Genomic DNA, 14803 nt, shown 5'->3' on the forward strand with positions numbered 1-14803 from the left:
ACTCTTAACCAGCCCCTTAACATCCTCATGCCTCCACTTAATGTTCACTTTATCTTTTTCACTTTATTCACTACCTCACATAGACACACTGACAGTGTCACCATGTTTGCACATTTGCTTCTTGTACATTCTTGTGTATCTTTATATTTAAAACCACATCAACTCTGGGGACCCACCGGTGGGTCCAATATTGCATATGCCTAATTCTCAAAAAATCAAAATAACAGCTGAAGTGGTTAAGACCACAGTAAAATGCATATATGCACATTGTACATCCCTGTACATCTTAATACTTAAGACTACAGTTTACGTTCATGCACATTATTTTGCGTTCTATATTTAATTCTACAATATACATCTTTTTTATATTTTATTCTTATATTTTTATTGTTTACTTTTATTTCATTCTTACATAGCTATAATTATGTATATTTTCATCTGTGTTGTTTTCTTTAACAATTGCACTGTCCATGGAGCGGACCTGACCCACATTTCACTGCTGGTTATGTATGCTATATATAATTTAGTATGTGACGAATAAAACTCTTGAATCTTGTAGAAGGCGTTGAGTATGGTATCGATGACTGGAATTGAGATTGGTTTTCTCTGTGCAGATAGTGGGGTGACCAGTATGGAGGAATAGTTGCACACATCTCAGGAGAGACGTAGCAGAGGAGGACTTAGAAGGGGAATCCCTGGAGACACACAGGAGTCTAGGAGGTTTGTGTTAACAAAGAGGTAGGTAGAGAGGTAAGTTAGAGAAGTCAATTCAGGTAACTTGGAACAGGGAGCTTTCCACTGTGCAGCTACGAGATCGGACAATGGAAGTGACTGAGGTGTGTGCTTTTATGTGGTGGTGAGTGAATGAGATCAGGTGCTGGTGATTAAATGATTAGATTGTGAACAGGTGCTGGTGATTAATAGTCGAGTGAGGGAGTGCCCTGTAGGTAATGAGTCTGACCAACTTGTGACAGTGTGTTAAGTTTCTCTCCAGTATGAATTCTCATGTGCTTTTTAAGGTTTGATTTTTGAATGTAGCTCTTTCCACACAGTTTGCAGGTGAAAGGTTTCTCTCCAGTATGAATCCTCTTGTGGTCAATGAGGCTTTGTTTATATGCAAAACATTTTCCACATTGAGAACATGAGTAAGGCTTCTCTCCAGTATGAATTCTCATGTGTCTTTTAAGGTTTAATTTATTAATGAAGCTCTTTCCACACAGTTTGCAGGTGAAAGGTTTCTCTCCAGTATGAATCATCTTGTGGTCATTGAGGTAGTGTTTATGTTTGAAACTTTTTCCACATTGAGAACATGTGTAAGGCTTCTCTTCAGTATGAATTCTCATGTGTCTTTTAAGGTTTAATTTATTAATGAAGCTCTTTCCACACAGTTTGCAGGTGAAAGGTCTCTCTCCAGTATGAATCCTCTTGTGGTCAGTGAGGTGTTGTTTACATGTAAAACTTTTTCCACATTGGGAACATGTGTAAGGTTTCTCTCCACTGTGACTTATCATGTGGTATTTAAGGATTGGTTTTCGAATGAAGCTCTTTCCACACAGTTTGCAGGTGAAAGGTTTCTCTCCAGAGTGAATCCTCATGTGGTTGTTAAGGGTTCCTTTTCTATTGAAACTTTTTCCACACTGTTGGCAGGTGAAAGGTCTCTCTCCAGTATGAATCCTCATGTGGTCAGTGAGGTGTTGTTTATATGTAAAACTTTTTCCACATTGAGAACATGTATTAGGTTTCTCTCCAGTATGAATTATCATGTGTCTTTTAAGGTTTGGTTTATTAATTAAACTCTTTCCACACTGTTGGCAGGTGAAAGGCTTTTCTCCAGTGTGAACTTTCATGTGGACTTCAAGATTTTGTTTTCTGGTGAAACTTTTCCCGCATTGTTGGCAGGAGAAATAACTTCTATTCGCTGTGTTTTGAGCTCTATTTTGTGTCTTTTCAGTATGTGAGCAACTAAATGATGTTTCTCCAGTCATGAAATTATATTTCTCATGCTCAACATTATCTTCCTTTTCATCGAGTTCTTCAGTCTCCACTTTCAGTGTCATCAGGTCTAATGCAAAAAAAGACAAATCCAGATTAACAATAATTTTAAATGGCACAAAGAACAAACATCAAAACCAACAACATGATGTTCCTTACTTACGTTACACACATGACTTTGGTGAGACCTTTGAGCTTTACTTTTTATCAACCAGATTTAATAATGCTTTTGCTAAGTGCCTTTGAAAATGTTTTACAACACTGAATTGTTTAAATTTGATATAAAAATACATAAAATCTTTCCTGGATTCTATAAAATCTATAAAAGTAATGGGTTGAAAGTCACGTCTCATGAGTTTCTATTTCAAAATTTTGATTCCTGCAACCATTTTTCTGAGACTATGTCTAGTCCCCCCCCCCCCCAAATATAAATAATATTTACCAACTGTATTGAAGGGTTATACAAACTATTTTAATCATTAAACATACCACTGCATAGTTTTTTTTCAATTATAAAACAATAGACAGAAACTTAGCCATCATGTAAATAATCTGAGCACTAGAAAGATACAATGAGAATAATTTTAGTAAGAAAAATAAAAAAAGATTTAACTTTGCATGCCAATTACAGTGGACCCTGAGATTGCTAGAAATGCATCAATTTACAATTAATTCTGGTCATAACTCAATTATCACGTGCTGATGTGCTGATGGCCAGTTATAGAGATGGTTATAATACAAATGCACCATAAAGTCAATAATTCGCACTCTTTATATAGATGGCGTTCACATTGATAGCCGTGATTACAAAGTAATAGCGAGGTGATTTGCACTCATGCAGATACAGTCGCATTCAACATAAAACACACTCACACATATATGAAAAATGTTGAAAAATAAATCAAATTAAGAAAAAGACGATTGCTAAGTTCCGCCTCCATCAGCTGACAGGTGCGTCAGAGCGGGTCACGAGCCGTCACAAGAGAGCACCAGAATTCAAATAAACCATCTTCCGCTTTTCTTTCACTTTTTTTTTAAGTGGATTGTCTCATTCTGTTTGTGACATTGTACGCTGCAAACCGTGCTGTTTTTTTACTACCAAGATGCAGTTTCTGAGCGTGAGTTATTCCATAACGGACTATAACAATTTTGTCGCTGAAGAACTGAAATGTAAACAAAGGAATTATGATTAATATTACAATGTTATTGCTTTGTTGGACCAAACGTGCTCCATGAGATGTCGTTCAGTGGACCCTTAACTTTCTAACTAAACCGGGATTTACAGCTGTGGATGTGTTTATGCTTTGTTATTACAATAAATCTGGTATGTACTACATTTTCATTCTTCATGTTTTGATGTGTACTGCTTACACAAATGTAGCAAATACAGTCTTTATAAGCTTTCCACTGAAAAACAGCGATCTGTCGTCGATGCTTGAGGCTTAGATCTTTATAATGATATATAGTTTGTCAAGATTAAATTTGTCCCATTTCATTTAATCTATTCGTAATTATTGACACGTGCAAACAAGGGGAGCTCAGGACGCCAGTGTCGGGGTGCAGGCTAAGAGGTTAATTTAATAAAAAAAATAATTAAAGCCAGTTTAAACAATGCACCGTGTGCATTGCACAAACATAAAATTTCATGTAATTCCTCCATGAAAAAACGTTTTCTATTAGAATTTTTTTTTTCATCATTTCACTGCCTATAGATGCATTTGTCATACACTTTTCAAAGTTTCAAAGTTTCTCACACAAGTTAACATGACTGCGATGGCTGAAACCACATATGCTGTTTGCTTTAATTATTTAACAGATGCGCGCCATTTTGTTTTTATTCTGAGTGCATACAAATAAACGTAGAGTCTTTACAGATTCGAAAGATGTATTACCTGTACGACCAAAAACTACGGAGTATTTTAAGAGCAAGTGAGCACACCAGTGCTTCCATCTGTCCCTCAGTGAGCAAGCTGCTGTTCAGCTTCCACACACACACACACACACACACACACTTCAATAGCGCACATTTCTGTAGGTTAACATTAGATTGATCGGCCATGTAAAGTTGTTATACATCTTTCAGATGAAAAGCTATATTTCGATGAACAATATGTGGGATTTTGGAGGTCCTGCCTGATGTTCTGTATTACCACATAGACCAACCAATCACCAGTAGGGTTTTCCCAAGTATTGTCTTGTGTGGTGTAATTTAAAGTTAAACTTTGCCTAGATCCTGGGCTACCTAGCTCGTAGCTTATAAACTATCATTTTGTTTGTATTTCTCGTTGGCCACAAAGTAGTATAAACAGAATTGTGAAGATATACGGATTTTAATGTTAAACTAATTAAATTTGCAACAAGTTCAATTAAAGAACTCGCTGCTGTGGTGAATCCGCGATGCCATAGAGCATGGTGGAGCTGTCTTCTGCCATGGACGCTCGAGGCGGTGGGCTGGAGTGAGTTGCCGGGGGGACATTTATTTTATACCTTGTGATACAAGGGTTTTTCTTTTGATTTTTTTCAGTTCTATCTAGTTCCTTGTTTTTGAGTTCCTGCCTTTTAGTTTAGTTGTTTTTTTTCCTACCCCTTTTGCTCCCCAGCTACCCCTTCGGCTCTGGCTGTTTGACACCCTACTGCCTGTCTCCTCCCTCCCATCCATCCCTCGCTGTTCTCGGGCCCATGGTGTTCATTGGAGAGCTAGACTGTCTGGTTGCTCTGGGACTGTTACTCTCTGCTATTTGACCAGGAACCCCTCCCCTAGACGCCTCCTTCTGAACTGACATTCACCTTCTTGGACTCGACTGGTTTTCTCTTCTGGTTATCCCCTTGGACTGAGGCTTAGATCCTGTTTTGTGTTTGAAACTCAATAAATCTTAGTTATTTCTGCAACTGATTCCTCTTCCGTTACCACCTTGAAATTAAGAGACTTTAGGATTTTTGACTATTAGACATACAAATAAGAGTGAGTGTGCACATTTTAAAATAAAATGTTTTTAAATGGTGTAAATTGATCACTTCTTCATATTAAAAGTTCAGATGCAAAAGCCTTTGTGCCGTTGAAAATTTTCTTCTAAAATTAGCATTTTGTATCAGGCTCCCATGTATATGTTCAATAGTTTCACCTTCAGTCAACTGGTCGAGGACAGGGCACCTATTATACCTCTTTTTACAAGATAGATGTAATAGAAGTCTCAGTTGTCCCCAGAATGTTTCTGTGAAATTTCAGCTCAAAATACCCCACAGACCATTATATCTGCTTCCTAATTCTGGGGAACTTTAATGTACAGTCGTGGCCAAAAGTTTTGAGAATTACATAAATATTGGAAATTGTAAAAGTTGCTGCTTAAGTTTTTATATTAGCAATTTGCATATACTCCAGAATGTTATGAAGAGTGATCAGATGAATTGCATAGTCCTTCTTTGCCATGAAAATTAACTTAATCCCAAAAAAACCTTTCGACTGCAATTCATTGCTGTCATTAAAGGACCTGCTGAGATCATTTCAGTAATCGGTCTTGTTAACTCAGGTGAGAATGTTGACGAGCACAAGGCTGGAGATCATTATGTCAGGCTGATTGGGTTAGAATGGCAGACTTGACATGTTAAAAGGAGGGTGATGCTTGAAATCATTGTTCTTCCATTGTTAACCATGGTGACCTGCAAAGAAACGCGTGCAGCCATCATTGCGTTGCATAAAAATGGCTTCACAGGCAAGGATAGTGGCTACTAAGATTGCACCTAAATCAACAATTTATAGGATCATCAAGAACTTCAAGGAAAGAGGTTCAATTCTTGTAAAGAAGGCTTCAGGGCGTCCAAGAAAGTCCAGCAAGCGCCAGGATCGTCTCCTAAAGAGGATTCAGCTGCGGGATCGGAGTGCCACCAGTGCAGAGCTTGCTCAGGAATGGCAGCAGGCAGGTGTGAGCGCATCTGCACGCACAGTGAGGACAAGACTTTTGGAAGATGGCCTGGTGTCAAGAAGGGCAGCCAAGAAGCCACTTCTCTCCAAAAAAAACATCAGGGACAGATTGATCTTCTGCAGAAAGTATAGTGAATGGACTGCTGAGGACTGGGGCAAAGTCATATTCTCAGATAAAGCCCCTTTCCGATTGTTTGGGGCATCTGGAAAAAGGCTTGTCCGGAGAAGAAAAGGTGAGCGCTACCATCAGTCCTGTGTCATGCCAACAGTAAAGCATCCTGACACCATTCATGTGTGGGGTTGCTTCTCATCCAAGGGAGTGGGCTCACTCACAATTCTGCCCAAAAACACAGCCATGAATAAAGAATGGTACCAAAACACCCTCCAACAGCAACTTCTTCCAACAATCCAACAACAGTTTGGTGAAGAACAATGCATTTTCCAGCACGATGGAGCACCGTGCCATAAGGCAAAAGTGATAACTAAGTGGCTCGGGGACCAGAATGTTGAAATTTTGGGTCCATGGCCTGGAAACTCCCCAGATCTTAATCCCATTGAGAACTTGTGGTCAATCCTCAAGAGGCGGGTGGTCAAACAAAAACCCACTAATTATGACAAACTCCAGGAAGTGATTATGAAAGAATGGGTTGCTATCAGTCAGGATTTGGCCCAGAAGTTGATTGAGAGCATGCCCAGTCGAATTGCAGAGGTCCTGAAAAAGAAGGGCCAACACTGCAAATACTGACTCTTTGCATATATGTCATGTAATTGTCGATAAAAGCCTTTGAAACGTATGAAGTGCTTGTAATTATATTTCAGTACATCACAGAAACAACTGAAACAAAGATCTAAAAGCAGTTTAGCAGCAAACTTTTTGAAAACTAATATTTATGTATTCTCAAAACTTTTGTCCACGACTGTACATTTATGTTGTGGTCACGATGCAGTGTCTAAAGAGTTTTTGAACATGATCAACTCTTTTGATCTGAGACAATGTTTATGATTTAAAATATTATTTTACTTTTATGTTACTTTTAGGATCCATTTTTCATAAATATAATGTGTCCTTTCAATGTTATGTGGATGACACTCAGATTTATCATCCAGTGAGACAGTCAAACTTAAAGGGTTATGCTCTTTTACCTATTATGCTCTTTTACGAAGTCTTGATTTTGTTTTGGGGTACACTAGAACAGACCCTCATACTAGGTTGTTAGAAAAACAAATATTTTCCACATATTTTACATTATTACAGCATTATTATAACACTATGGGAGCCCAAGACTGGTCGCCCATTGAAGGTAAGCAGAGTTGAGCCTGGTCAGTACCTGGATGGGAGACCTCTTGGAAAAAAACTAGGTTGCTTTTGGAAGTGGTGTTAGTGAGGCCAGCAGAGGGTGCTCATCCTGTGGTCTGTGTGGGTCCTAACGCCCCAGTATAGTGACGAGAACTCTATACTGTCAAAAAGCACTGTCCTTCAGGTGTAATGTTAATAGGGCTGCAACTAACGATTATTTTGATAATCGATTAATCTGCCGATTATTTTTAAGATTAATCTTTATGTACTTATATTTTAATTTTGCCCATTTTTTCCAATTAAATTATTAACAAAGGGCTTTTTCATTCAACATAGACTTTTAGAGATTTTAACCATTTTGCATTGTCATATCCTCATCAAAAATATACCTGGAGATTTGTTTTATTATGTGTTAGTAATCCTTTGTCAAACTCTTCTGCAATCAAAACACTGACCCAAACTCTAGCAAATTTCACAAGGAGATTTCAAATAATGTTTTCAACATGGCAGTCCTTAGAGCTCCTAAAGTAGTTTAACAGCCTGAACAAAGCTTATTAAGGAATCTTTAAGAACATATTTTCACGAAGAATAAGGATAAAATTGCAGTACATTGCATTTTATTATTTTTTTCCTGTAAACTTATACCTGGGAAACAGCTTTATAGCTTATGCTGTGAAATTGTAAACAATCCTTCGATTAAAGTGCCAGTGGCATGAAACCTGAATGGAACTCACATTTGAAAGTAAAATCCATCAGAAGGTTGTCCAGAAAAATATATAAACATTGACACACAAAAAACCTGCTGTGTGAAAAAGAGCAGTGAATACTTAGGAAAAAAAAGTGCATTTCAAATACATTTAAACATTTACCTCTCTCTCATTCAGTCATAATTAGGCTGCAAGACTGAATTATGAACTGGTAAACGACAAACTGATCACAGAACATGTTTGAAAATCTTTAAATGTTAACTGTTAAAAAGCAATTTTATTAGCTTTTACGACAAAACATTTGCAAACAACATTGTACTGGAGAATCTGCACAAATATAAGTCCTAAACAGTTCAGTAGTGCAGAGTTTACAGGTTACTCTTGTTTTTTAAAGGCACAAAGTAAAGTTCTCCCACACTTTGGATGACTTTGTTCGATTAGTTTTATCTTCCGCTTTTTTCTTTCTCTTTCTCAAGCTCACTCCACTGCCGTCTGTCTCCACCATCTCGCTGAATGCTGCAGACGCAGTTCGGGAAGCACGTGACATAAAACGAGGCCAGCTATTGACTATTCGCTACTTCTCCTGCTGTACTGGCTGAATAAAACCTGCGGTGGCTCATTACTGCCACACTTTGTTCATCGCAGATTTAACATATGCACAAAATGAGCCACTTGCGGCAAATAAAAGTTGTTTAGCAACTAATTGATGACTAAATTAGTTGACAGCTATTTTAATAATCGATTTTAATTGATTAACATCTAGAGCTGAAACAACTAATCGATTTAAACCAAAATCCTGACTCTCTGGGGTCATTAAAAGTCCCTGAATGTCTTTCGAAAGGAGTAGAGGTGTGACCTCGGCATACTGGCCAAATTCCCCCATTAGTCTCTGACCATCATGGCCTCCAGACAATTCCCCATATCTGCTGATTGGCTTCATCACTCTATCTCCTCTCCACCAGTAAACTGGTTTGTGGTGGGCATTCTGGCGCACTTTGGCTGTCGTTGCATCATTTAGGTGAATGCTGCACACTGATGGTGGACGAGGAGATCCCCCCTCGCAATATAGAGCGCTTTAAGTGCTTAGGAAAGCAGAAAAGCACTACATAGATGTAATGTTCCCAGTCTGGCATGAATGGATTGAATAGTTCCTGTATCAAACAAAGGCCTGCCTTCTGAAATACGAAATGTGTTGTGATTGGTTAATTGGGCCAGTGTGTGCCTGCGATTGGTTAGCTGGGCCAGTGTGTGTTGTGATTGTTCAGCTGGGCCAGTGCGTGTTGTGATTTTTCAGCTGGGCCAGTGCGTGCTGTGATTGTTTAGCTGGGCCAGTGTGTGTTGTGACTGTTTAGCTGGGCCAGTGCGTGTTGTGATTGGTCAGCTGGGCCAGTGTGTGTTGTGACTGTTTAGCTGGGCCAGTGCGTGTTGTGATTGTTCAGCTGGGCCAGTGCGTGTTGTGATTGTTCAGCTGGGCCAGTGCGTGTTGTGATTGGTCAGCTGGGCCAGTGCGTGTTGTGATTGTCCAGCTGGCCAGTGCGTGTTGTGACTGTTTAGCTGGGCCAGTGCGTGCTGTGATTTTTCAGCTGGGCCAGTGCGTGCTGTGATTGTTTAGCTGGCCAGTGTGTGTTGTGATTGTTCAGCTGGCCAGTGTGTGTTGTGATTGTTTAGCTGGCCAGTGCATGCTGTGATTGTTTAGCTGGCCAGTGCGTGCTGTGATTGTTCAGCTGGCCAGTGTGTGTTGTGATTGTTTAGCTGGGCCAGTGCGTGCTGTGATTGTTTAGCTGGGCCAGTGTGTGTTGTGATTGTTTAGCTGGGCCAGTGTGTGTTGTGATTGTTTAGCTGGGCCAGTGTGTGTTGTGATTGTTTAGCTGGCCAGTGTGTGTTGTGATTGTTCAGCTGGCCAGTGCCTGTTGTGATTGTTCAGCTGGGGCAGTGCCTGTTTTGATTGTTTAGCTGGGCCAGTGCGTGCTGTGATTGTTCAGCTGGCCAGTGTGTGTTGTGATTGTTTAGCTGGCCAGCATGTGTTGTGATTGTTTAGCTGGCCAATGCGTGTTGTGATTGTTTAGCTGGGCCAGTGTGTGTTGTGATTGTTTAGCTGGGCCAGTGTGTGTTGTGATTGTTTAGCTGGGCCAGTGTGTGTTGTGATTGTTTAGCTGGTCAGTGTGTGTTGTGATTGTTCAGCTGGCCAGTGCCTGTTGTGATTGTTCAGCTGGGGCAGTGCCTGTTGTGATTGTTTAGCTGGGCCAGTGCGTGCTGTGATTGTTCAGCTGGCCAGTGTGTGTTGTGATTGTTTAGCTGGGCCAGTGTGTGTTGTGATTGTTTAGCTGGCCAGCATGTGTTGTGATGGTTTAGCTGGCCAATGCGTGTTGTGATTGTTTAGCTGGGCCAGTGTGTGTTGTGATTGTTTAGCTGGGCCAGTGTGTGTTGTGATTGTTTAGCTGGGCCAGTGTGTGTTGTGATTGTTTAGCTGGTCAGTGTGTGTTGTGATTGTTCAGCTGGCCAGTGCCTGTTGTGATTGTTCAGCTGGGGCAGTGCCTGTTGTGATTGTTTAGCTGGGCCAGTGCGTGCTGTGATTGTTCAGCTGGCCAGTGTGTGTTGTGATTGTTTAGCTGGGCCAGTGCGTGCTGTGATTGTTTAGCTGGCCAGTGTGTGTTGTGATTGTTCAGCTGGGCCAGTGTGTGTTGTGATTGTTCAGCTGGGCCAGTGTGTGTTGTGATTGTTCAGCTGGGCCAGTGCGTGTTGTGATTGTTTAGCGGGGCCAGTGCGTGTTGTGATTGTTTAGCTGGGCCAGTGTGTGTTGTGATTGTTCAGCTGGGCCTGTGTGTGTTGTGATTGTTTAGCTGGGCCAGTGTGTGTTGTGATTGTTCAGCTGGGCCAGTGTGTGTTGTGATTGGTCAGCTGGGCCAGTGTGTGTTGTGATTGTTCAGCTGGGCCAGTGCGTGTTGTGATTGTTTAGCTGGGCCAGTGCGTGTTGTGATTGTTTAACTGGCCAGTGTGTGTTGTGATTGTTTAGCTGGGCCAGTGTGTGTTGTGATTGTTTAGCTGGGCCAGTGTGTGTTGTGATTGTTTAGCTGGGCCAGTGTGTGTTGTGATTGTTCAGCTGGGCCAGTGTGTGTTGTGATTGTTTAGTTAGGCCAGTGTGTGTTGTGAATGACAGCACTCGAGGCCTGATCGGGAAATGTCATGTCCTTTACCATAGCCACCTGCTTCAAGCTTCAGAGCAAATATTGCGTCAAAATCAAATGAATTTGAGCACAATTAAAACCCAGCTGTTTGTAACCACTCTTAAGTTCGTCTGCCTTTGGAAAGCTTGCGTCTCCAACATAGAGATAACACTTGTTGCGATTAAATCGATTAGTTTGTTTCAGCTCTAGATGTTAAACCAAAATCCTGACTCTCAGCGGTCATTAAAAGTCCCTGAATGTCTTTCAAAAGGAGTAGAAGTGTGACCTCGGGATACTGGCCAAATTCCCCCATTAGTCTCTGACCATCATGGCCTCCAGACAATTCCCCATATCTGCTGATTGGCTTCATCACTCTATCTCCCCTCCACCAGTAAACTGGTGTGTGGTGGGCATTCTGGCGCACTTTGGCTGCCGTTGCAAAATATGACGCGTGACCGAGCGCCAACCTCCCGCTCTCTCTCGTGAGGCCAATAAGGAAGTGACTAAAACTGCAATTCATCGACTGGCCGCTTGAGGCTGGCTGCAAATGGGAGTCTGTCCCATAGACTCCCCATGTTAAAATGCCCAACTTTACAGCAGGAAAAACATGTTTACAGCCTGGTTCAAAAAATGATTTTGGTCTAAATAGCTAATTTTGCCCTTCATGACAACTGTGAGGGGGGTGAATTTTTTATAACTCATCCGTTTAAATTATATTAAGACTTAAAGTTTTGCATAATTTGCACTTGAGTGACAGGTGGATTGCCGCTGCTGACACTGCCGTCGTGCTAGGTTGGTGTGGCTACAGCAACTAGCTCCCGCCTTTTTGCCCATTTTTGATTGTCCGGGAGAGTCGCGCGGTGACGCGCTGCCAAGATGGCGATGGCTCGCTCTGCACACTTTAAGCTTCAAAAACACACTTCAGGAGTCTACTGGTGACGTCACGGACACTACGTCCATGTTTTTATACAGTCTATGCGCGTGACGCGTACTTTGTCTGGAGTCTGGATGTTTGCACATGAAGCGCTGGTATCGATCCTTCTTTCAGAAGCAATCTTTGCACAGCTCCAGCGCTGAACTGACCCTCGTTTGTGAGGCAGTCTGGTGTTAAATGTTAGCACAAAGTATAGGACCTTTTATCCGGGACATTTCCTACGAAAATGAATTGTAACCACCATGTCCTCCTCGGTCTGTGGAGACTCCTATGTTCATTGGTGCATCCCAACAGATGACACTTTTACAGACAAAAAGGATTGGACTGCTGCTGATTGGCCAGCAAACTCGCCTGACCTTATTGAACCTTATTGTGTGAGCAGTGCCACAGACTGATCGACTCCATGCCACGCCGCATTGCTGCAGTAATTCAGGCAAAAGCCCCAACTAAGTATTGAGTTCTGTACATGCTCATACTTTTCATTTTCATACTTTTCATTTGGCCAAGATTTCTAAAAATCCTTGCTTTGTATATTGGTCTTAAGTTATATTATTATAATCATCAAAATTAAAAGAAATAAACATTTGAAATATATCAGTCTGTGTGTAATGAATGAAAATAATATACAAGTTTCACTTTTTGAATGGAACTAGAAATCAACTTTTTGATGATATTTTAATTATATGAACAGCACCTGTTCATATTTACATCTAAAAAAATGTGTTTTGGGGTTTCATGACACTTTAATTACCACAATCAGGAGATATTCACAAATATCATTAATTTTTTTAGAGCTGGACATTTTAATAAGGATCAAAGAAGTGCGTTCAGATTTAAGAATAAAAACCAACCTGTTTGTTCCTCAGTATCTTCATGCTTCAGACTGAATACTTCTTCAATCTTAATGTCTTCACTCTCCTCTTTAATAAACTCTATCAATGTTTGATCCCCAGTATCTTCTTCATGTTTGACTCTGAATGTTTCTTCAATCTTTATGTCTTCACTCTCCTCTTTAATAAACTCCATCTTTATAACTGTGTCGTGTGGATCTCCGTTACTTCAGCAGGAGTGTTTCTTTCTTTGTCCTGTTTAAGATGAGAATAATTAACAGATAGTGAATTATTTTCAAAATTCAATGCAGACTAAATCTCTGGGTGCATCTCAATCATCTCCCGAGTTCAGAGGTCAGTGCACTGATGAGGGAGTCAATCAATCGGAGTGAGAGAGTTAAAGGATTTAAAACACCTGATTAAAATATATATTTAAATGTAAGATCATATTTAGGTAATTATTATTCGTATTTGGTATTCAATTATTTGTAAATAATATGAAATAGATTACTCTTTTAAAAATTGCAGCTGGTTTGTAAAAGTTGCCATCACACAGTTTGTGTTTGTTCTCGTTTGTTTTGAGCACGCGCTGACTCGAGCGATTCGAATCACTGAATCATTTAACGATTGATTCGGTTCAGATGATTCGGATTCTCAGTTTCTCTCTTTTCTTTCTCGTACTTGAACGATGTATTGATTCACGACATCGGGAGTGAAATGAGACGCGCTTTTTCTGTTATTACTATGAGGATGAGCTTTACTCACTAAAATAACGTTAGAAAAATATTATGATATTTAAGATTGGCTCATCTTTATTTAGCTTGTAAAAACGTGTAAATTGATAGGAACCGTTTGTACTGAATAAAAAACTTAGGCACAAACCTTACTTCAGCCCAATCACAACAAAAGCAGGAGCGCGGCGAAGCTTTATGATGTCACATCGCCAGACCAAAATAAAAGTCCAGTTTCTTTTTCTTCTTCTCTTGGTTAATGACGGATTGCAAACAACTGTACAACGTTTTCCTTCTGAGCCCAGTACTATTTTCACCATTCTTTTCCCCATTAAAAACAAGATGCTGTTCGGTCCTGTGTGATCCACTCTTAATATTGTCATTATAATTTCTTCCTGCCTGTTGCTTCCTCTATAACTTTCAAGGCTGACTAACTTTTGTATTTTATAATATCCCCTTCCTTCTTTGTCTTCCTCCCACTATCTCTATCATATTTCAGTCCATCTTACTGCTTTTCGTTCACCTTTTCCAAGTGGTACTTGAACTGATATTTCTTTTTGCAATGCCTCAGTTGTTAATTTGTCTGCACCACAGTTTAACTTCTGTCCATAACGTATATTAAAAAAATAATAAAATAACAGTTTCAAAGAGTTTCAAAGTGTCTTTTTGGAACACAAGCGTGCAAACCTTTTCCTACCACATGACAAATAATAAAAAAAATTTATCAACAGATCGATGCATTTCTTACAGATTTCTGCTAATTCGAAATTGGATACAGATGAAGTAGCACTTTAAGATTACATTTGTTTGAATGCATTATTGAGAGAGTGAAAGTGTTTGAATAAGTGTTGTAGTACTTGTTTAAATCATGCTTTCAGCTGAAAATATTCAGTAGGTTATCTAGAAGAATCAAACATCCTTGAGAACTGTAACTTTCTGCTCACGTGAGTGATCCTTATCAAACTAGCTAAATATGTTTAACGTGAATTTATGCTAAATATGCAGTTATATATATATATATATATATATATATATATATATATATATATATATATATATAATATATATATATATAACATAAGCACATACAGAGGAACTAAAAAAAACTTATAAATCAGTCGTATTTCCAAAACAATCCTCATAATATTTCAAAAATCTATAACTTGCCTTGTTTTTAATCATCCCAAGATATTTAAGGAAAGGGTCGATTCAATAAAGAAATGTGAAAA

General features: G+C 39.6%; 1 protein-coding gene across 1 annotated transcript; it reads right to left on the minus strand.

Moving 5' to 3' along the window:
* Window positions 1-917: 917 nt before the first annotated feature.
* Window positions 918-13783, minus strand: LOC132105996 (gastrula zinc finger protein XlCGF57.1-like). The gene is made up of 3 exons (XM_059511578.1): window positions 13726-13783; window positions 12865-13098; window positions 918-2062 (listed from the first exon to the last, which is right to left on the minus strand). Exons 2-3 carry the CDS (start codon window positions 13037-13039, stop codon window positions 918-920), a joined length of 1320 nt encoding a protein of 439 aa, XP_059367561.1. The 5' UTR covers window positions 13040-13098; window positions 13726-13783.
* Window positions 13784-14803: the final 1020 nt, after the last annotated feature.

This window comes from Carassius carassius, chromosome 26 (genome assembly GCF_963082965.1).
Source record: "Carassius carassius chromosome 26, fCarCar2.1, whole genome shotgun sequence".
NCBI classification, from domain to species: Eukaryota; Metazoa; Chordata; class Actinopteri; order Cypriniformes; family Cyprinidae; genus Carassius; species Carassius carassius.